The sequence below is a fragment of the Euprymna scolopes genome, chromosome 3 (assembly GCF_053919585.1).
Source record: "Euprymna scolopes isolate OS-2025 chromosome 3, ASM5391958v1, whole genome shotgun sequence".
Taxonomy (NCBI): domain Eukaryota; kingdom Metazoa; phylum Mollusca; class Cephalopoda; order Sepiida; family Sepiolidae; genus Euprymna; species Euprymna scolopes.
Genome location: NC_136484.1, coordinates 198,120,725 through 198,144,236, shown reverse-complemented (window position 1 = coordinate 198,144,236; position 23,512 = coordinate 198,120,725). Strand labels below are relative to the sequence as shown.

Below are 23,512 nucleotides of genomic sequence, written 5' to 3'. Positions count from 1 at the left end.
TAAATTTTTGTATGGCAGATCGACGAACCGACCCGCGAACTACAGGAGTATTAAATTAATCTAAAATACAACGCGTGCATTTAATGTGAATATCTATCTATCTATCTATCTATCTATCTATCTATCTATCTATAAAAGTGAACGTGTCTGTCTATCTGTCTGTCTGTCTGTCTGTGTCTGTGTACATTTCCCTACGCAATAACTCTGACAATTTTTAGTCTACAGACTCGAAATTTGATATACAGAGTACTGAGATTTGGGACAATCTTTGTGATCGATTTTCGGCCAGAAATTTGGCTGTTAAGGGGTCAAAGTTCAACGATTTGACTTTTGAGAATTCTACCAAACTCCTTCGGCAATTTTGTGTCTAAACACTTGAAATTTTAATATATGTTCCTTGTACATGGATATAACTTAATAACTTGATTTGAGCCCAAAACAATAAATGTTAAGGGGTCATAATATAGTTCAAAGTTAAAAAAATTGACCGCTTTTTTTTTTTTGCTCAACATACACCCCCAAACACTCCGGCAACGCCGTGCTGAAATGCTAGTATATCTATAAAAGGTGAAATTACCTGTCTGTGTGTGTACATTTCTTTACCCAACAACTCTGTCAATTTTCAGTCTAAAAACTCGAAATTTGAAAATAGAGGTATTGAGATTTGGAAAAGTCTTTTAATCGGTTTCCTGCCAGAAATTTGGCTGTCAAGGAGTCAAAATTCAACGATTTAACCTTTGAAAATTCTACCAAACTCCTTCGCCAATTTTGAGTCTAAACACTTGATATTTTAGATTTATGTTAATTAGACATGGATCAGACATTTTAAAAATTTGATTTGAGCCCAAAACAATAAATCTTAAGGGGTCAAAATCAGGGTCAAAGTTTAAAAAATTGGCCTCCTCGGTCACTACTAAATTACACAGCCAATTTCTGGTCTAAACATTTGAATTTTTACATAACGTGTCTTAAGACATATGGCAAGCTTTTGATTGTTTTTTTTTTTTTCAAAATTTTGATCTGCCAAAGCATCAAAGTTCCAAAGATTGGCTGAATAGTTTGCTAGAGACTTTACACTTCTCTATTCGAAAATCATGGTTTCTCCACATTAAGATTTCTGACTATTCTCATTGTCTGATAACATACAATTTAATTATGCTGGAAAACACACATTCTTACAAAAAAACAAACACGCCAAATCTTAAACAATATGGCCGCTCACTCTACACGATGGAACTAATCTCTTACTAACCTGACTAGCTTTCTTTTAATCAATGTTTGCTTTCACCGTCCTACATTATGAGATGTCAAAAAGAACTAATCTCTTTTCTTTCCTCATTCTGTTTAGTTGAAGCGTGCTTAATTATGAGATGACAAATAAACTAATCTCTTACTACACTAAACAATCTTTCTTTTCTTTGATGTTTGGCTTCAGAGTTCTAAATTATGAGACGATTCGCCGACTTCCTTAAACATCCTTCTGTTCGTTTCTTTTTAGTAAGTTTTGGATGCACTCATTCAATCGGTCCAATAACTTAAGGTTTTTAAACTTGATTTTTTACTTTAGGGAAATTTATTTATTTATTTATTTTTTAAACGACACTGTTTTTTCTTATACCCGAGTGTGTGTTTTTTTCTTTGTTTAGGTGTGCGTGTGGGTGGGTTTGTGTGTGCGTGGCTATGCGTGTGCGTAGATTTGTGTGTGTGTGTGTGTGTGTGTGTGTGTGTGTGTGTGTGTGTGTGTGTATGTGTGTGTGTGTCTGTGTGCGAATAAATAAATAAAATAAATTGCCCCGTTACGAATTATAACACCGGGGAAAAAGAAATGTACTGATAGATTCGCATAAATACGTACCATGCTTTGCATCATTTATTATCCGAAAAATCGGTGATTTATAAAATTATTAATTCTTTGAGAGAACGGTTCTATATTCCCGTTACAAACATAAATAACTATTACTATTTTTCGAAACTACTAAAAGTAGTTATATAAACTGTAAGGAACAACTAATCTAGGTAGGTAGAAGAGTAAATTATCTATTCCTTGACACTTGCCAAAGCGGTTACTTACTACTTTCAGTTTATTGTGGGCGCACTCATTAAAGTATTTTTTTGAATAAGAAATATTTTCCTTTTATTTTGACGGTGATTTTGTGTGTGTGTGTGTGTGTGTGTGTGTGTGTGTGTGTGTTTGCGTGTGTGTGCGTGTCTGTGGATGGGTGTTTTTAATACGACAGTGTTTTTTATACCCGTGTGTGTCTGTGTGTTTCATTGTGTGTGTGTGTGTTTGCGTGTGCGCGCGAGTGTGTGTTTTAATATGACAGTGTTTTATATGCGCGTGTGTATTTCTTTGTTTGTTTTACATGTTTCTTTCATTATGTCTCTGTTTCTTTGCTGTGTGTGTATGTTCTTTGTGTTTGTGTTCGCGCGCGAGTGTGTTTGCGTGTGCAGGCGAGTGTGTGCGCGACTATGCGTGTGTGGGGGAGTGTGGTGGGATAGATTTGGGTTTGTGTGTGTAGGTTTGTGTGTGCTCCCGCCAGTCTGTGTGTGTGTGCGTACGCGCTTCTGTGTGTGTAAGAAGAAGAAGAAGAAGAAGAAGAAGAAGAAGAAGAAGAAGAAGAAGAAGAAAAGAATTATTATTATTATTATTATTATTATTATTATTATTATTATTTAATGGTAGCTCACAGACATAGACACAAGGTCCGTTTTAGATGTAGGGAAAATACAGCTCTCCCATAGGGGGCACAATAGATTGGGGAAAAACTTCTTTATAGAGGGGGGGTAATTTTTACAGTAGATCCACCTCAGCAATTTTCTGTAGAATGACGACTTTTACAAGTTTTCAACTATGTTGATGAAGATAAATCCCATTCTAATTTTGCGGAGACAAATACTTTCAGAGATCACTGGCTGCTAAGTTTGTATGCACGCGCGATAAACACTTCTATTTCACTACTACTGACACTGAAATCCCCATTTTTTCGCATTTGCAAGTGGGATGCTGACAACGATTATAACGGTAAAATTTGGGAGAATTATTTCCCCCACCCCCAAAGAAAATGCGGTTGTCTACTCTGACAGCCGTTCTAAATATTGGGATGTTGGGGGTATCTATTCCGAAAACCGTTCTTACTATGGAGGGTCGTGGATGTTATTCCGAAAGCCGTTCTTAACATGGAGAGTTTGGGATTTATATTTCAAATACTCTTCTTAACATGACAATACTCAAAGATGTGAAGTGAAAAAGTCATAATTATTATTTTTTACGTTAATATAAGACGACATCAAACTGGAAACTAATTGAATACTATTCGTGAAAGAGTTGAAAAGAAGCGGAACGCTTGAACAACAAACGGAAACAGCTAGGACTGCTACCACTGATTTCGATCACTCTAATCAGTGAATCTAAAACTTCCGCTTTCAATATCTATTATTATTCTAATAGACCAGTTTTCGTAATTTTATTAATTAATACTGATTTACGTATTCCCTTTCCTTACATTCAAACAGAACCTGCAGTGAAAGCCAAATTATAAAGTGTCTGCAATTGTTCAGGGACGGCAGTTGCCACCAACAGCAACCGTAGTTTACGTTTTTGCGAAGGTGGAGCAGGCTTCCACTGAGCAACGCCAGTTACCGGATCCTGTTAGCCAACAATATTTGAGATTATTTCAAATTTCAATTTTTTACTTCACTATGTATTATTTTTCGCAATTTTTTCAAATTTAACTTTTGTATATTTTTAACTATAAGTAATCTATCAGCTCTACACTACAACAAAGTCCAGCATCCACTGAAATGTCAGACGTTTGTGTTATTTTTAATCCGTTGCTTTTCGTAATAGATACTGTCGTGCTAGACTTTATCCTAATATTTATGCCATCTTAGTAAATGTCAATGAGCAATCTGTAAAATTAAATTGAAGTTTTAAAAATACATTTTTAAATGATGCATAGGTTTCATGATGGCAATACTATTTAACGTACGGATGGATCGAACAATAAAACAAGACGCCTAACAACACTGAAAATCGTTGTAGTCACACTTAATATTCGAATTATTTAAACGTAATTATTTCAATAAAAAAAAATCCCGCATTTACCATGTTAACATCATGCTTATTACTGTTGCTATAATTACTTATACACTAGATGTTCTCACACAAATTATAACGAGAGATTGCTTACTAGAAAAAAAATAGTTACTATCTGTAGTTCTCAAGATTTTTATTATTCTCAGCTGTTTTACGTCACAATTGTAATTCACTTGGGGTGTTCACAGTAGCCGTTTATTATCATTGCATTCTCGTTACAGTCGTTTTCACACGCGCATCGTTTATCCTCGTATTCGCGCATCGTTTATCCTCGTATTCTCGCACTAGCTTTTTATGTTGTCGCACCAGTTGTTTATCGTAATATTTTTACCTGATCCGTTTATCGGCGTGTTCTCGCGATAGCTGTTCATAAATGTTTTTATCGCACCAGCCATTTATTATCGTATTCTCGTGATAACACAGTTGCACTTATTTAGACTTTAGGTGATCATAATCCTACCAAAGATTTAAGTCGAGGTAGCGATCGAGCTATCTCCGCTCGATGTTTTTTTTTTTTTTTGTATTTTCACCCCAAACAAGTAACAGTGTCACTTTAATGTAGGAGGCTACTGTCTGGGACATAATTTGCAGATAGTAGTATGTGGGAAATTGAGCAGCAAGATATCTGCTTAGATTACACTTGAACTTCTTGTAGTTCGTCAGAGCAGCAAGCATTAAATTACTTGTAAAACAGGCAGAAGGATGCAACATTTCGTCGATGAGACAACAGTTGAAGCCTATCTGACAGTTCAAAACCTATTAATGGCGACTCTCTTTTGAACCTTGTCTAAGAGTGAGAGACTAGTAGCAGAGGTACTCTCCCAAATGTGGCAACAATACTCGATACATGAGCGAATGGAGGTACAGTATACTCTGAGGCGTAAGTAACTTTTTAGCACGGTAGAGAAAGCCAACCTTCTTTGCAGTAATTTTGGTAATGCTCTCAATGTATCTGTTTCAACTCATGTTCCCCGTGAACGTTAAGCCGAAGAGTTTTAACGAAGTGTTTTCAGATAAGGTATTTTTAGCCATGGTTATCAGTGGTTGAGAAGGTTTCTTGTAATTATTAAAGGAAAGAAGCTTAGTCTTGACTGCGTTGAATGTTACCATCTATTTTTTGTCCCCATTCCACTACAAACTGGATGTCCTCTAGGTTTTCCGCCATACGTGTTCGTTCATTTTTCCTTCGTGTCTGTTATATAGCGTGTTGTCGTTAGCAAATATACCCATCAGGACAATTTTATCAGGGAGGTCATTTATGGAAATCAGGATTTATAAAGGTCCAACAATCGACGCCTGAGGTACATCTGCATTTATATCATATTGTTTTGAAGTACAACGATCGAGGACAACCTGGGGGTTTCTCTTATTCAAGACGGATTTAATTATGTTAAGTATTAGTCCCATAATACCATAGATATGATTCTCATGAGAAAACCCTCGAGCCATACTCTGTCAAAGGCCTTAGATATAGCTAGGGCTACTGTCCTACTTTCATATGCTTTATCCAGTGCATGGTATATACTTCAGACATTACTGTAAGGATATCGTCAGTAGTAAACCAATACTGTTTGTCGAACAAAAAATTAGCAGCTGTATGGTGGTGGACTAGAGCTTGATTATTTATGGATTTATATATTTGGGCGGAAAGAGGGAGGAGGCTGATGGGGCGATAATTTAATGGGTGAGTTCTGTCACGAGAATTCTTGTAAACTGGTACTAGAAGAAGCAGTTTTCCAGCAGTCAGGAAAGCAAGATTCGTTAAGGATTTTTTGTTGAAAAGTTCGGAGAGAACTGAAGCAACATCAACGGAGCATTTCTATAGTACAGCCGGGATGAGATCAGGTCCACATGCTTTTAAGGTGTCTAGGCTTTTTATGATATCATGTACTTTAGAAGGGGTGATTTCAAGATCATCTAGTGTGGTTTCTGTCCGCAAAGGGAAATCTGGGAGGAAATGGTTTGTTGGGTCCAAAATAGAGTTGAAGGCAACCCGACGGGCAAGCAGATTAGCCTTCTCGGTTGTCGTGCAATGAACTTCAGGATTGATAAATAATGAAGAAATTTTTGATTGCCCATTATTTACTATATTGTTATTGATTTTCCAGAAATCACGAGTTCCTCATTTCTGCGCTTCAATGAGTTTTCTGGTGATTTAGGTATATTCCCTCTTCTCTGTAGCTATTTCTTTCTTACAATTACTTCTAGTTTCTATAAACTTTTGTCTATTTGTACTGGATTTGTGTCGGATAACTCTGCGGTATGCCCCCTGCCTTTGAGCAAAGGCAGCTGCGTAAGTAGAAATAAACTATTAGGGAGAGTGGAGTTTGCTATAGAACTTACATGTAGGAACATGTGCTTCAATTGCCGCTTTAAACCATTCAGTAGTCTCATTTGCGCACTGTTCCGCAAGAAGAGAGAATATATTTCTCTATGGAGTATTTCTGATGTGATCCCTGATGGCATCCCAATCAGCCTTATTATAATACCTTGGCGTTTTGAGACTCTTCCACTTCAGGTCAAGAATCATTATTATAGCGTGATCAGCATTCCCGAGAGGGCAATGCGAATTTGTTACACAATCTCAGGAACTGTAACCAGAAATAGGTTTAGCAGTGCGACTTCCAGAGAGACGGATCGAGAATGTCACTGTATGTGTCAAGGAGTAGGATATAGAAAAGTTATGTGTGATGTTACCAGCTGTTTCAGTGTAGTGAGAGAAGCCAAGCCATTTACTGCGATGAACATTTAAATCACCAAATAATGTACTTGATTATTAGTCCAGGGAGAATGCTACATCTATGCTGTCAGAGACGTAATTGATTAGAGTACAGTCTTGGGTCTAGGGAAAGCGGTAAAGAAAATATAAGTAGCTAACGCTGTGTTGTAAAATTAGTCTGAAGTACATGAAGGCCTGACCGTCTGATTTTAGTTTAGGTTCCCTAGTCATAGGGATGATGCTACGAATATAGACTCTAAGTCCGTACATGTGTTTTCAGAGTCTTTACAACAAAGTGGAAAGTAACCAGTCATGTTAAAATGGTTAGAGGGAATGGAGGAGTGCAAGTTAGTTTCACTTAGTGCTAAAATACGCGGAGTAATGATTCTATCTCCTCTAAGTTAGATCTATGTCAACAGATATTTGTAAATGCTAGACTTAAGGGAGGAGGTAAATCGTTGTTCGATGTATTTATCCTCTGAAAGCTACTGACAATTAGTTTTTTGTATCAGCTACCAAAACAACCTCAGCTCCCATGTCTTTGTCTTAATAGTACGACCATTTATATTTCTAAAATAACGAATGTTTTATGCGTGTCATCGATGCACATGGATCAGATTAACCTTCGTTGTATCAGTTTCTTGTTTAGTATCACATCATGTCCTGACATGTGGTGCCACTTTGGAGTTTGAAATAATTGCGTTCAAGCAATTCAAATATAAACTATAAGTAAATTCAATATATGATGATTAAGCCATTTATCTATGCACCATGATACGATGTTCAATCTGTTCACTATCTCGTAATTTAAAGAATTGTATCGATGTTACTTATCTCTTTAATTTATACAATTAGGCATTGAAAAATAATTTTAAATAAATACTGTTTGCTTGTTTTAAACATAATTTTCATTGTAAATGTTTTCTTATGAATTACATATCTCTACTTATATTAAAATCACTTTGTACGTGTCTGTGCTCGACTGTGTGCGTAACTCTGAAACGGTTAGACCGATTTTTGGAGAGGGATTTCACACAAATATATTTTATGCGTCTGGCACTATTAATTAGATAGGTTTTGTATCGGATTGCATTCGATAAATTACAAAAATCAAAAAAATCCGATTAAATAAGGAACAGTCCGATTTTGACCAAACTAAACACTGTTATACATCCTAACACCACAAATGTATTTGAGAAGTTTTATCATCTCACAAGCAGAAAAATAAACAAGAGGTTCTTTGACAAGACAGGGGCGCGTTCGAAATAATATTTTTCTGTTTAGATCACAGTTAAACCATGATACTTTACTTTTGCATTCTATACTTTAATTCAAGCCATTATATATAAAAATAATTTTATAAATTCATCCGTAGGTTCTGTATAGAACAATGTGTGTTGGACTAAATCACTGCGAGAGATGTGTTTTTATTTTTTTCTTTATTGACGTTCCACACCAAACAAGGCACGAGACCACTTAATAGTGAGGGGCTACTATTTGGAACCAGGTTTACAGGGATACTATTTATGGTGTTGGACAGCGAGATGTCTGTTCACATTACACTTGGATTATTGCAAGTTAGTACAGTCACTGAAGCCGGGGCAAGGGCGCGGCAGGGAATTTTTAAAGTGCAAAAAAAAAAAAAAAAGTGAAAAAGCTTCCTCTCGGTGCACGGCGATGAGTCCATGACTAGAGTAGTCAATGTATCAATTTGATTAAAAAAATGAGTGATTGCACCGATTTTGATGACAATAAAGGTATTAAAAGTGTGGAATATTCGTTGACCCTTATACAATCCAGTCGGGTTTCTTTGCTAGTCTATTATTATTATTATTATTATTATTATTATTATTATTATTATTATTATTATTATTATTATTATTGTTGTTGTTGTTGTTGTTGTTACTAATATTACTATTAATATTATTATTATTATTATTATTATTATTATTATATGATGATGATGATGATGATGATGATGATGATGATGATGATGATGATGATGATGGAATGTTCAAACATTTGTTTTACAGTCATGGCAGAAATACCAATACCGTTTTTCTTTACTGCTGAATGAACTTCGACACGCCGACCACGCTGCTTACAAAGTTAGTATTCTAGCACTCATTAATGCGATCATTTTTGCCAATGAAAACATCCAAGATCGGATGCGTATTCGAAATGAATTCCTTGGTAAGTATTCTTTCAATAATTCCCTTTACTTACTGTCACGCATGATAGCTTTTATCCATAAGAATGTTTTATCAGTAATGCATTAACCGTTTGTCCAATCCCCAAATATTCTTCTTTTTTCCTTGAAAATTCTTGTTTTCATTTATAAAGTCTTTTTTCCTCGCGTTTAACCGTTGACATATAATTTTTTTTAAATTTATTTCCACTAGCCAAAATCCGTTTCATATGATGATATTAAAACTTTTGTTCATTAAAAGACATCTCATTGTTTGGGATTTTAAGAGAATTGCCACTTCAGTAAAAAAATGTGATGAACTTCAATGCATTAGTTCTATGTAAGCAAAACCGTCTAATAACGGGAAAACAAAACTTTTTTTTATATAACAAGATTAAACTGGCCTCACTCTACGGTGCTAGAAAACTACTCATACTTAAAAGTATCTTATATCTCTAGAAAGCAATAATTCGCTCATGACTGAAATATTGTTGCCACATGTGAGCTAGTGCATCTATCAACAGTTTCTCGCTCGTAGACAGTGTCCCAAAAAGAGTCTTCAACCTAATAGGTCCTGTATTGTCAATCAAACATAAACCCCTGTCTCATTGCGGAAATGTTGCGTATTTATGCCTATTTTTATAAGATATATTCTGACGAATTCGTAGCACTTGTGTACCCTCGACGTAAATGGTGCTGACTAACCCGACAAGCAGTAAAATCTCACCCCATACACTGTAGAGATCCTTAGATGCCAGAAGACTTCTTTAATAATTACCTTTAATAATTACCTTTGACTTGCTAGACTTTGGGATTTCCTTCCAGTTTGCTGCTTCTCTGACTGCACTGATGTGCATAAGTTTAAATGTTTAAGTGACATTATATTATTTGTTTGGAGTGAATGAGTTAAAAAAGGATTTATTCAATAAAATTACCTACATCGTTCGGTATAAGAAAAAGAAAGTTGGATATTAATAATATCCGAGTAAGGAGACAAAAGTAAAAAAAAAATTTCTTCAGATAAAGATAGTCAATTCTCGAGCATTCAGTGGACATGAATAGGAGAAAGAAAGAGAACGAGAGAAACACAGAGAGAGGAGAAGAGATGTCAGTCATTGTTGGTTTCAGAGTTCTATTAGCTTATGAACCATGATTTCCAAAGGTTCTGAAGTAGTTCTTTAAAGGGACAGATCGAATAAATGCGCTCTACAGGCTGATTAGTCAGTGTATGACCAAATCGCCTAACAGGGTCATTTCTTGGGAAGAGAAAATAAGTCTTTATTTATGACTGCTACATCAAGACAATTCCAGTTTCGTATTTTTCTAGCTAACTTTGCGTGACGAGGCGGGTGTACGCACAAACGCACATACAAAACCTTAAATTTTTATCTTGCATGATTTCTAAATCAATGAAATTATTTATTTTGTAGCTCTTCATATTGAAGAAACTGTTGCTGCAGTTTGTGAAACAGACACAAATCCTGATTTTCAAATCCAGTGGGAAGTGTTTCAGGATGAAATGACAGCCGATCGCGAGGCAATAGAAGAGACAAAAGAGGGTGTCATCAACGTCAACAACCATCAAGAATTGTTTCAAGCCATTTTTAATCGAGTGAGTAATGGCTTTTTTTTAACATTAACAACAATATTTAGATTCATGCGTTCAGGTCTAATTACATTCATTAATATACATGAATGTATGTCAGACTATTTCGAATCGTGGATGGGTCGTAATTCTCTTTACTCTGATTTCGTCCCGAACATAATTTAGACTCTCGATATTTTAATATTCTGCAGACTCTCTGATTTCTAATTTTCTTCTTTAATTTACGTACTTTAATTTTGGTCTCAATAGAATTGAGATGCTTATCTTTATAATATTACTTGTTTTTTTTTGTTTTTTTTTTAATTCTTAATATAATGGAAGTATACGGATGTCTTCGTTTTTAAAACTTTCCCAGGCATCGGATATTGGTTTTGCAAATATCTGGATACATAGATTCCCTAATTAAAGCGATCTTGAATGAAGTTTGTTTTCCTAAAGTTTATATATATACAGAGTGAGCCGAAAGTAGAAAATGTTTGTCGACGCGTAAGAGACAGACTTCAAAGCTCTGTAAATCAAGAAGCAGTGTAAATCTAGAAGGAAAACAGTTTGGGCACTTGCGTTTATAAATAACATTTAATTTTCATTAATAAATTTATTTTATTACATATAGTTCATTGCATACATAATCTCTAAATAGATGTCTTTACTGTGCACTTACTCTTGGCTCACTCTGCATACATAGATATACATATATCTATCTATCTCTTTCTCTTTCTCGTTGTATCTCTTTCTCTCTTTCTTTCTCTCTCTCTCTTTCTTTCTCTCTCTCTCTCTCTCTCTCTCTCTCTCTCTCTATATATATATATATATATATATATAATTACTTAATTTACTCCCATAAAATTAATATACGAAAGTATAGATTTATGCGTAAACTTTAAGTATTTACTTCAAAAGTGCTCAATGCGTAGGTAGAGCTAGTTAGTAATTTATAAAATATATATGGCGATTAAGGTATAAGCCTGAAGAGTCCTAGAGTGGATGAAACGCGGAATATTCAGTGTAGCTTAATCGCTATATATATTTTATAAATTACTACTACTACTGCTATATATATATATAAAATAATTTCCTTGGATTTTACTTGTGCAAATGGAAATTCAATTAACTTTCTTGAAGTTATATATTTGGATTTTACCGTCACTGGATTATTTATCTTCCACCAGACTATCTATTCATGTGTAATCACCCTTTTCTTCACCATATTCCCTCTGCTTCGCATGTTTTGTTATCAAGTAAGACCTTGACTTACTTGTTGTTTCATCAAATACTTTTGCATGCAAAATCTGATCTTGCATTTTGCTAATTCCTACCCTCTGATGAGAAGGAAAGTATTTCTTCGAAACTCCGCGGATTAAGGACTATCCACTTATCTAGTGTTTCCTTTTCAGATTAAATATGTTTTTAACTCATTTCAAAGTGTTTTTTAACGTGTTTTATTAACTGTTTGCTCGTGTAAAGTTGAGTTTTCTTCTTACTATGTCTTTTATATTAAAAGTCTACCTTTTCTATTGTTATTTAATGCACCCCCATGGAAGCAATATCTGACACAAAGTCGTTTTTAATGTGGTGAAAAACCACCACACCCAAAATTGCACTCTGGATGTAGGAAAAATAAAAATTGCAATAGTATAGAAGGGTTTCCATCCATTGACTAAAAACAAATTAACTTAAGTGTAGCATGAGAACAGACACTATGAAAAATTTATTTAATTCTGAAAAATACAAAACTAAATTAGGCACTAGACCATTCAATGAGCTGAGGAAGGAAGTTTATAGTCATCATTGTCACTGTAGCTTATATATGTTTAGTATTGTCCTTCACCCCAGGAGTCGTTCTACTTAAGATTCCCAAATCGCCAAATCGATTTTTTTAAAAATTAAATTTGAATATAAATAAAATAATTTTATTAATAAATAATGATTAATTAAATATGAACATAATTTAAATCATTTTATTGATGTGGGGTGGGGAAAAACAAAAGATACGAACAAATGTTAGTAAGACCCTCCCAATTCTGTCTAAATGATAGACCGTCCACTCTTTTCAGGCTTGATGGGGACCGAAAACAAACAAGTCGATCTCTAAGTTGAGCTGAAATCTAGATTGTAAAAGAAAAAATGCAGAGGGGGAGTTGTGGGTGTATTTAATGTCTTTAAAAGATGAGTGTAATTTGGCGGAAACCAGTGACGAAAAGCAAAAATGAGAAGTGGGTGTTTAGGATGTTTTCTATCGGGGAGGGTGGAGTTATTTAATCGTCTAGCTAAGAATCTAAAAGACTTATCTTAAATAGTCTGGGTTTCCACAGAACAAGAAACCACAAGCGCCTTACTCAAGTAGGGAACACGTACTCAAACTTGTTTCCTCTGCATACATACAAGCTCGCTATTTTAATCTATCCTGTCTTCAAAATCTGCGGGGTGTAATCTCTTCCTATTGTTACGTTATTGTATTTTGTCTAGGAGTAATACACAACAACACATATATGGACGACCTCTCAAATCGTGATTGTGACCGAAACACGAGGAAATTCCGGTCGTAAAGAGATAACCGAACAACAAGCCTAAAGAAAAAACACTCCTCACCCAGAAAACGGAAATTCTTGGGAAATATACGTTTTCTAGAATCTTAATTTTATCAAGAAATATATCTTTAAATGTTATAAAAGTATAAATAGTAGACCCGTAGCATACGACTAGAACTAAAAACCTGAATTATTTCCCTTTGACCATTTTGTACCTATAAATTGTTTTATTTATAGTTTATATTTTCTTTTCTGTTTTCAATAAATTCCTTTTTTCTACACCTTTTTTTATCTTTGTTTAATTAGTATATGTGTTGCTGTGCATTACCCCTAGACAAAACACAATAACGTTACATATATATATATATATATATATATATATATATATATATATATATATATATATGGGGGGTGCGATGATAATGTTGTACTCTTGTAAGAGTAGAGTCCATCTTATAAGCTCCTGATTTTTATTGATCATCTTTTGTAAGAAAGCGAGTCGGTCGTGATCAGTACGGATTAGAACTGGCTGTACAGTCACATTGAGATAAAAGTTGATAATAAAGCTAAACGTTTTCTTTCAATAATGGAGTATTTTTTGGTATTTGTTAAATTTTCTTGAGAAATATTCGTCTTTGCTCATCTTCTTGGATAAGAATTCCACTCATGCCCATGCCATTGACATCAATTTATAATCTAAACTGTCTGGAGAAGTTTGGAGATGAACTTCCAATAAGAGTTGATTTGATGTTATTAAAAATGGCCGGAATCGGTCCATTTGTATTTGTCAGTCTTTTTATAGGAGATTGGTGAAAGGACTTGCTATCGTTAGAAAATTTTATAGAGTCTTCTCTAAAATCCAGCCATACTGCAAAATCTCATTAGTTTTTTTTTTTTTTTTTTTTTTTTTGAACAGGATATTTTATGATAGCATCAACTTTTGCCGAGATAGATTTCACTTGAAAGTATGACCCAAATAATCAACTTTTGCTTGACAGAATTTACTCTTGTTGAGGTATACACATAGGTTGGTATCTTGTAGTTTTAAAAAAAGAATTGTTTTATAATTTTTAAATGTTCCTCGCAGGTGTATACGATCACATCGTCTATGTAAACCTCACATCCATGAATATATTTCCGATATATAGTATGATAATGAAACGTTGCTGGTGAATTTTTTCATTCCGAATGGCAAAACTTTGTATTGATGTAGACCATCTGGGGTGACGAATGCTGAGATTTCTTTTGCTTTGTTGGTTAAAGGTACTTGCAAGTAACCTTTCATCAGGTCGGATTTGCTGACATATTTTGCTTTGCCGGTGTTATCAATCCAATCATCAATTCTAGAAATTAGAAAAGAGTCAGTCTTTGTCATTTCATTAACTTATCGAAAGTCAATTACGAATCTGTAAGTTCCATCGGATTTAGGCACAAGAATGCACAGTGAGCTCCATTCACTGGTGCTTGGTTCTATTATATCATTTTTTATCACATATTTAATTTCCTATGCTAAAGCTTGATTGGATTTATACGATAAAAATGCTGTTTGATTGGTTTTGCATTTCTTACAAGAACATCATGTACTGCAGTTGTTGTTTTTCTAGGAACATCTGGAAAAATGACTGAACTTACTGACCAAAGTACATATCTCTTTTCTCTTTTCCTATGACAAATGTTAAATTTGTTATGTAGATTAGATAGGATTTCCGAGTTTTTAATTCACTACTGTGACCTATGTTTTTCTCTATATTTGTTTCTTTGTTTAAACGAGTTTTACTTCTATATCTGTAATATTTGTTAATGTAGACACTGTCTTCATTCTTGTTATATAATTTATATTAATATAAAGTTTTAATATATTGATGTGGCACATTCTTTTTTTCCCCTCCTATCTGGAGTGCATATGATGTAATTTACCTCATCAATTTTATTTTCTATTTCATATGGCCCAAAATATCTTACCTATAAAGAATGATTCAGGATTGGCAAAAATACTAACACTTTATCTCCCACTTGGAAACTACGCTGTTTAATATTTATATCGTATCTATTTTTTCATTCCAACTTGAGAATTTGTTAAGTTTATCTGCGCTATTTTGAAAGCAGTGTACGTTTTTGTTGTTTCTTGAAAAGTTTATTTTGTAAATTTCCTGTATTGTTTCTGTTATGTAATGTAGTACTATTTTATTTTTCATTTATAGTATTAGTTTTTTTTCTGAGTCATGTGATAGGAATGTTGCGTTCAATTTTAATAGAGTAGCCGGTATTGAAGTGTTTTGGTTTTCTAAAAGTTGTTTCTTTGATCTAGCTCTAGTAAGTACACGTACTGGGGATAAGTTTTTATCTTCTTCGTTATTTTCTTCAGTTAATTCTAATGTATCCGTAATTATTGGATCTGTTGTCACTTTTTATCACCTGCTAAATCATTACTCAAGATAAAATAGGCACCTTTCACTGGTAAAGTGAGACGAACACTGCGTATGACGAAGCCACTTATTTTATATAGATTTTATATAGTGGTACTTTTATGACACGTAAATCTATTCCCTGTAGCAAGATAAAAATCTCATGTGGAGGTAGAGTCAGATAGTTGTAATGCCCCCTCTAGCAATAATTTTTGAGACGCCCCTGTGTCTTGTAGAATTTTTTCGGGTGTGGCCTTCTCAGGATCGCTTATGGAAACAGAGCCATGCGATATCAAAGGTTTGTACGATTCTATGAATGGATCCGAAACGTTTTTCTCTGTATCTGATGTCGAAAGAGACGAGTGTGAGAAAAGGTGCTTTTTAATGTGTTTCGCAAAAGCGTGAGTTTTGCAGGGTTTATTTATTTCCTTATTTCTTTTTCGTATTCTACATTCCGATAAAATGTGATTATTTCGACCGCAATATGTACATATAGTTTTTTTTTATTGTTTCGAAAATGTATTGTTTGATATGTGTGTTACTTTTTTCTGTAGATAATTTTTGTGAAGCACGTTATGAGGATGAGACGCAAGCAATGGTCTCCTATTTGAGTAGAAATTTGTATGGTTATCGGTAATTTTAGTCTTTTCATAACTCTTTCTTAATGTTACGTTGTGGGTGTCTGCGATTATTGCTGCTTCGTTTATGTATTCTACTTCTTTTTCATCCAGATGCATTTGAGTTTCTTTATCTAAACCTCGTTTAAACTTTTCTATTAAAATTAGTTGATGTAATTTATGGTAATCATCGTCTATTTTTTCCAAAGCCATCTATTCAATAGATCTCCTTTAATTCATATGCATTCAGCATAGCATTTTTTTTATTTTGTCATAATCTGCGGCATCTTTTATGACAAGTGTAATATACACGCCATCTGCTCGTCCACTTAAGACATATTGCAAACATTGGCCATATGTCATAGGGCTATCCTAAATTTGTAGCTATTTTCTCAATAAGAGAGAAATATTTCTCTACTCTCTTTTCATTGAATGGTGGTACTAATTTTATATACCTCCCCCATCGAAAATTGTATTAAAAGGAAAGTTATTAGAATTGTGATTTGTGTTTTGTAGCTGTTACCTTAGTTTTTCCGATTCTATTCTTTATATTCTATTCTTTCTTGGATTTCTTATTTCTAATTGGAGATGCAAGTTATTGTCATCTGTTTTAACACTACAACAGTCTAGCAGATCTCTTTCTATTAATTCTTCAGTAACAATAGTTTCTATTTCCGCTGTTTTCATAGTTGGATTTGTGTCTAACTCGAAATAAACTGTAATTTTTAAAAGCTCTGCTTTTCGTAACTTAAATTCTTCGTTCACTTCGGTTGCACATCAAAAGTCATCTACAGAAAAAGGCATTTTTATTTGTGTATTTGTTAATTCAAATAATTTGATAAGTATACATATTTCATCTTACCAGGTTTTTTTTAGTAAGGATATAGGAAACTTTGTTACTTTTTAATTTACTTATTTAATATTTTTTGTTTTCTTTCTATGGCTTATTATTATCTAAAGTTTATAAATTTTATTTTTATTAATTATAATTATATTATTGTTATATTTAAAAACTTTTATTCACAATTTCAATATATATATATATATATATATATATATATATATATATATATATATATATATATATTGTTTTATCTATTTTGTGTTTATTTTACAGTTAAGAACGCCGATTTTTTGTTTTGGATGTCAATATTTTAAAGATGGCTTATACTCCTTTTGTTTATCCCTATATATATATATATATATATATATATATATATATATATATATATATATATATATATATATATATAATAAAAGAGGCGCAGTTTTCCCCTCTGGACCAAAATACCGTAGGTTTACAACAACATATGGCACATGCAAATTTATTATGTTTACACTATTAGCCATAACCTTATTTAAATATAGAACGACATTTTAGAAACATTAACTCGTAATATTAAAACATTAGATTTACTCCTGGGAGCGACATCATCATCATTATCTTAACATACAGAGGAAGTAGTTTCCATTTTCCTCCCTATCCGCCAAGTACTCCTACCGTTCCCTTTTTACACCGCGTATTTTTACTCACAGGGTACTTAAATGTATATCTCTCCTACATAACTGATCTATTCACTATTTTATAGCATTTAACTTTCGTTCTTCTATACTAATATTACTGACGTCTCCTCACATTTGTTCCTCTCATTCTGATTGGCTGATACGAGCCATTCACCTATTCATGGATTAATTGAATGAAACTATTTCCTTTACTTAACCAACTTACTGTCCTCGATTACCGATACAGCCATATAATTACATTTTAGCCAAACAGTTTGATTTGTTTTCCGACAGTTTGATTTGTTTTCCCCCATACACTTGTTTTACTTTCATATGATCGAAATGTACATAAATCCCTAAACAGTTTGCGTTGTTTTTCCTTAATACGTGTGTTTTTCTTTTAAATCATCGAAATGTAAAGAAATCCCTTAATTTGTTTTACTTGTTTTTTTTTTTGTGCTTTCCTTTCATGTGTTTTCTGGGTATATTTACATTTTTATACTTTTCGTTTTATTTTACATTTAAAAAAATATTAATTACAGATAAATACACGGACTGAGTTTCTTTCGATTTCTGTATGAAAAGATTCCATGTTTTCTTTCTTAAATAAATTTCTGTTTTTCTTAAAACTTTGATACGGCCTACATTTTGTCGCGGACACCTGTACGTAACTGTTCGACATTAACACGGCTAAATGTATATTTTTCTTTCCTTAAAAAAATTTTTTTTAGTACTACTTCTAATTTTTTTTCTTTTTCCTCTCGCTGCTATTTTATATTTATTATTATTATTATTATTATTATTATTATTATTATTATTATTATTATTATTATTATTATTATTATTATTATTATTATGTTAAGACTGGAAGCAGTGTTGCCAATTCATCAGTTAACCTAGCGGGAAAATTTTCGATCTGGCGGCTATCAGTTTTTTTCTAGATACTGTGGATATATTTGCCACCCACACACCCGCATTTTCAAATTATAAAATAAAGAAAAGCACTTCTTAAATCCTTCATCACATAAACTAAACGCATTCATGTATGTAGAAAAGTAGCATTTACTACCTTTGTTAACAATTATTTACTGACTATTTGATTTGTTTTTCACCTTTTCATTTTGCCTAACCATTCTTAAACGTTCTAAAAAATCGATTTTGCAAGGTAGATTTTATTGGGGGGTATGTTTCAGCGTATATAGTTTAAAATACGACCTAAGTACCCACCTTTAATTAAGATTTAATTATTCACTTAGTTAAAGTGTAGAAAACTTAACAGCTGAAAATTGTAAAAAACAAGATACAACAATAAAAAAAAATACAGTAGAATTTAGTTATCTACCAACCTATATACTTTAACGTGCTAAAACAATTTTTTTTTGTTTAATTACAAATTATTTTGTTCAAACTGGATTTTACACACTGATTAAAAAACTTATAAACAGATGACTGTTTATTGCTTAACGGGCAAGGCGGCTTAATTCCCCAGAATTGGAAGCAAATGACTTATTCTACCACTAACCCTAAGTTCGAGTTGTACTCCCAAATTTAGAGTTGGTGGCAGTCATAGATCATTTTATACAATTTTTCAAGAATGAAGTCCACAATCGTTAAGCGAAAAGCAACCAGTTAATTGTTGTAAAGACACCGATTAATAACAGAAATGATATAAAAAGAACTTAAACACAGTTTCAACACCTATAAAAGATACTTGAATTTTACTGCATTTGGTATCAGGTATGTGTTGATTTTTGTTATTGTTTCAATTTCTCGAATGTTAACTATTCTACACATTACCAAATGGCTGTTTTGTTCCTACTTATCTGCCTCCCCAAAGAGCAAATATTCATGATTTTACTTATTTTTACAGATTTTTTCAACGTTTATTATTCAATTTAATTGTCAGCATAAACCACCTTTTTAAGTTTAAGTTTATTGCGTTTTGGTGCAAACATTAATAGCATACCGTTTTCTACCTATGATAACAAATATATTTCCTACAATGGCAAAGGTCGGTTTTTACCCCCAAAAGAGGCACTGTGGATTGAGGAAACACCTTTTTTTAATCTTCAATCTTAAAGGATTTCTCCTTCATTGACGAAGAACATAAAAGATAAAGTATAGTATCAGAACACATTTACTTTAACGTTAATTTTATTCGGAAAAGTAAAAATAATATAAATACCCGAAAATAAAAGGATATTGTAAAATTGGCGAATATTTAAATCATATTTTCCTTCATTTAAAACTTTTCAGAGCAGATACAAATATACTCGATTGTGAATGGGGGGGGCGTGAAAAATGCTGCCCAATCCCCAAAATGTATGAATGCCCTAGAAATAAAGGATTAGTTTTTAAATAAATTTATATAAAAAAATGATCACCCACTTTAAATTCTAAAATATTTTATTTGAAATATTCACACGTAATCGTTTATAAAAGCAGAATCCCATTTTCTGGAGGGGGGTTGCTAAGGGTTCTCATATACTTTTAAATATAGTTATAATTTATTTTTTCAATTGACACACTTAATGTTTTCCCTTTAGATATATTCTCAAAGCTTTTCATCTTGTGCTATTTTCCCCTACATAGATTTGTATTAATTTTTACCTACCCTCCCCGATCTCCCCTTTTGAATGGTTCAAAAATGTATCAAATAATGTCATTTAAATGTGGTGCCTATGTTTTGCGGATTTTTTAAAAGAGAATTATTTTGCAGATATTAATTCATCCTATATTTATGGAGAATTTATTCGGCAATATTCAATATTTAGGTACGCCATTATTGTGATGTTTAATCCCAAATATAATAAAAGAGGCGCAGTTTTTCCCCTCTGGACCAAAATACCGAAGGTTTACAACAACAGATGCCGCATACAAATTTATTATGTTTACACTATAAGCCATTACCTTATTTTACTATAGAACTACATTATAAACGCATTAACTCGTAATATTAAAACATTATATTTATTCATAGAAGCGACATCATCATCATCGTCACAACCTACTGAGGAAGTAGTTCCAATTTTACCCCCAATTCCATAAGTCATCTTACGACCCAATTCTACATAATATATATATATATATATATATATATATATATATATATATATATATATAGTTAGAGAAATTATACATTGACGTTAATCTCGCGTAGCTAACGCACGTTGCGACATTTCAGGATACAACCGCTGAGAGACAACGAGAGTTTTCTTTCTTCAACTTTATAACATGGCAAGAAAGAAGAAGAAAAAGATAGAAAAAATGTACAGCATACTGAGTAGAGAGTTTGACTCCGAAATATATTTAAATTATACATTTCAAGCAAGTATAATATTTGTTTATTTTCTTAATATTGGGTTGTGATTTGGCTTTCAAGCTCACTTGATGCGTATTCTATGTTTTTTTTTCAAATTAAATCAACGCTTCTATAACGAAACTCACATCTTTGACGTTAATAGCCAACGCACGTTCCAACATTTTCAAATACAACCGCTGAGAGACAACGTGCGGATCTTTACCAACTCATTTTTCTGTCTCAAACTTTACAACATGGCAAGAAAGGAGAAGAAGAAGAAGAAGAAGAAGAAGAAGAAGATAGAAAAAATGTACAATATACTAAGGATGGAGTTTGACTCCGAAATATATTTAAATTGTACATTTCAAGCAAGTAAAATATTTGTTTATTTTCTTAATATTGGGTTGTGATTTGGCTTCCAAATGCACCTGATGCATATATATATGCAACTTTGTCTGTGTCTGTTCGTTCCTTATAGATTCGGAAACGGCTGAACAGATTTTCTATAAAATTTACAGAACTTTAGTGTACAAGTTCGGGAGTGATCTTCTTTGCATGAGCTTTGGCAATATCTTAAATGTATCTGTCCCGACTCATGTTCTCCGTGAACTTAAGCCGAGGAGTTTGAGCGAAGTACTTGCAGGTAATATATCATTAGTCATCGCTATTAGTGGTTAAACAGGTTTCTTGTCGTTATTAAAGAAAATAAGCTTAGTCTTCGCAGCATTGAATGTGACAATCCATTTTTGTTCTCATTCCACTACAGACTGGAGGTCTCCCTTTAGGTTTTCATTCGTTTTTCCCTCATGTCTGTTAACGAAGGATGAAAAACGATCAAGATGTTCTGATTTCAATGGCACATTGGTATTACAAACGATCTCCCTGGACCGTTTAATCCCACTGTGTGGGACTTTTTCAACTACTTTGATCATTTAATGACGCGCTACATCGGTATCCATCATGAATTGACTATCTTTTACGAGTGACTCTCCATCGCTTCTATAATAGGAAATGCCTTTATCCTACTCACGGCATGTAAAGCCTAAAGATAGCCAATGAAATTTCATGATATTCTGAAAATGCGTTTTTTAAATTTGATATTTTAAAACGATTATTTATAATAGTAGGGCAACAAAGTAAATGTTGGAATTAACTTAAAATCTAATAATCATATTTTCAGAAATGTCGAAGGATGGATTTATTGAATAAATTCTATCGAGGCAATAAAAAATGAACTTTATTCTAAGGAGAATTAAATAGTTCGCGGTTAGACAAGAACTAAACAACAGATCCGTGAAAGAAAAATATTGTCTTTGTATTTTTAAATATAGGATTGTGCTCAGGGTGGAGCAGGTGCTAATGTGGTTGCAAGAATTAGAATATGGGTAGTAAGTTCAGGAAACTTCTGTCATTACCAATCAGCAGGGCAGAATTTAAGAGAAAGGCCACGTTAAAAGAATGAGTTAGGGTTCTTAGGTTAATAAATGTAGGCGTAGTTTTTCCAGTTAACAGGAGAAAACCAAGGTTGCTTTAAACGTAAATTCTGCAAAGCCGTTCAATGCATGTCACAATGCAGAGCGGACATTAAAATGATGATGATGATGATGATGATGATGATGATGATCCAACCAAACCAAAATTTAGGGAATATTTATCATTTATATGTTTAATCCTTATTGTTAAATTTAAGCAACATCAATGGTATTAAAATTTTTACGAAGGGCTATCGCCATCATTATACTTTTTGCAGGAAACTATATCTAAACTACACTGTATACATATTTTGAACACTTACGCTTAGAGGTTTATCTAAAAGTTCATAATTCTTGTTGTATTAGATTATATATACAAATATATAGATCGTACATACAAATACATAAACATATAACTAAACCTTACATTATATATATATATATATATATATATATATACATAAACACACACACATATATATATATACATATGTATATATATATATATATATATATATATATATATATATATGCATAAAATATATACTTATATATTTTGTAATTATCACTTCCTGCACTGATAATTACAAAAGCAAGAAACACTAGTATCTGTAGATATAAAAATAATTATTAATATTTATAAATATATATATATATATATATATATATATATATGTGTGTGTGTGTGTGTGTGTGCCTGTGTGCTCGCACGCGCGTGTGTGTATATACGTTTATCTGTTTGATTTTTTTCAATAAAATTTAAAGAAACACTCTAATTTTAACGGAAAAGCTTGATAAATATTCTATCGGTTTTATGAAAGGACACTTGTCGAACACATTTATACTTCTAATAAGAAAAATTCAATATAGAAAAAGATTTCGAATAAATAACATAGCAAACCTCTTTTCTACTTCATTTGGTCAACTTCCTGACTATTAACTACACAAGATGTAATGTTTCCTAAAATCCTCTTGCTACAGAAAAAAATTACTTCCTTCTGGCATCCAACTGGTGAACAAGGTCAACTTATGACGTTCATTTCTACTTCAAAAAAAAAAGAAAAAAAAGGAAATTCT

General features: G+C 32.8%; 1 protein-coding gene across 1 annotated transcript in view; it reads left to right on the top strand.

Annotated features, from left to right (window-relative positions):
- LOC145260699 (inverted formin-2-like) overlaps positions 1–23,512 on the top strand; it is a 135,318-nt gene that overhangs the window by 38,788 nt on the left and 73,018 nt on the right. Inside the window, exons 3-4 of the mRNA XM_080119100.1 lie at positions 8,849–9,008; positions 10,434–10,615. Of these exons, the coding sequence (XP_079975226.1) occupies positions 8,849–9,008; positions 10,434–10,615 (342 nt within the window). The remainder of the gene's footprint in view (positions 1–8,848; positions 9,009–10,433; positions 10,616–23,512) is intronic.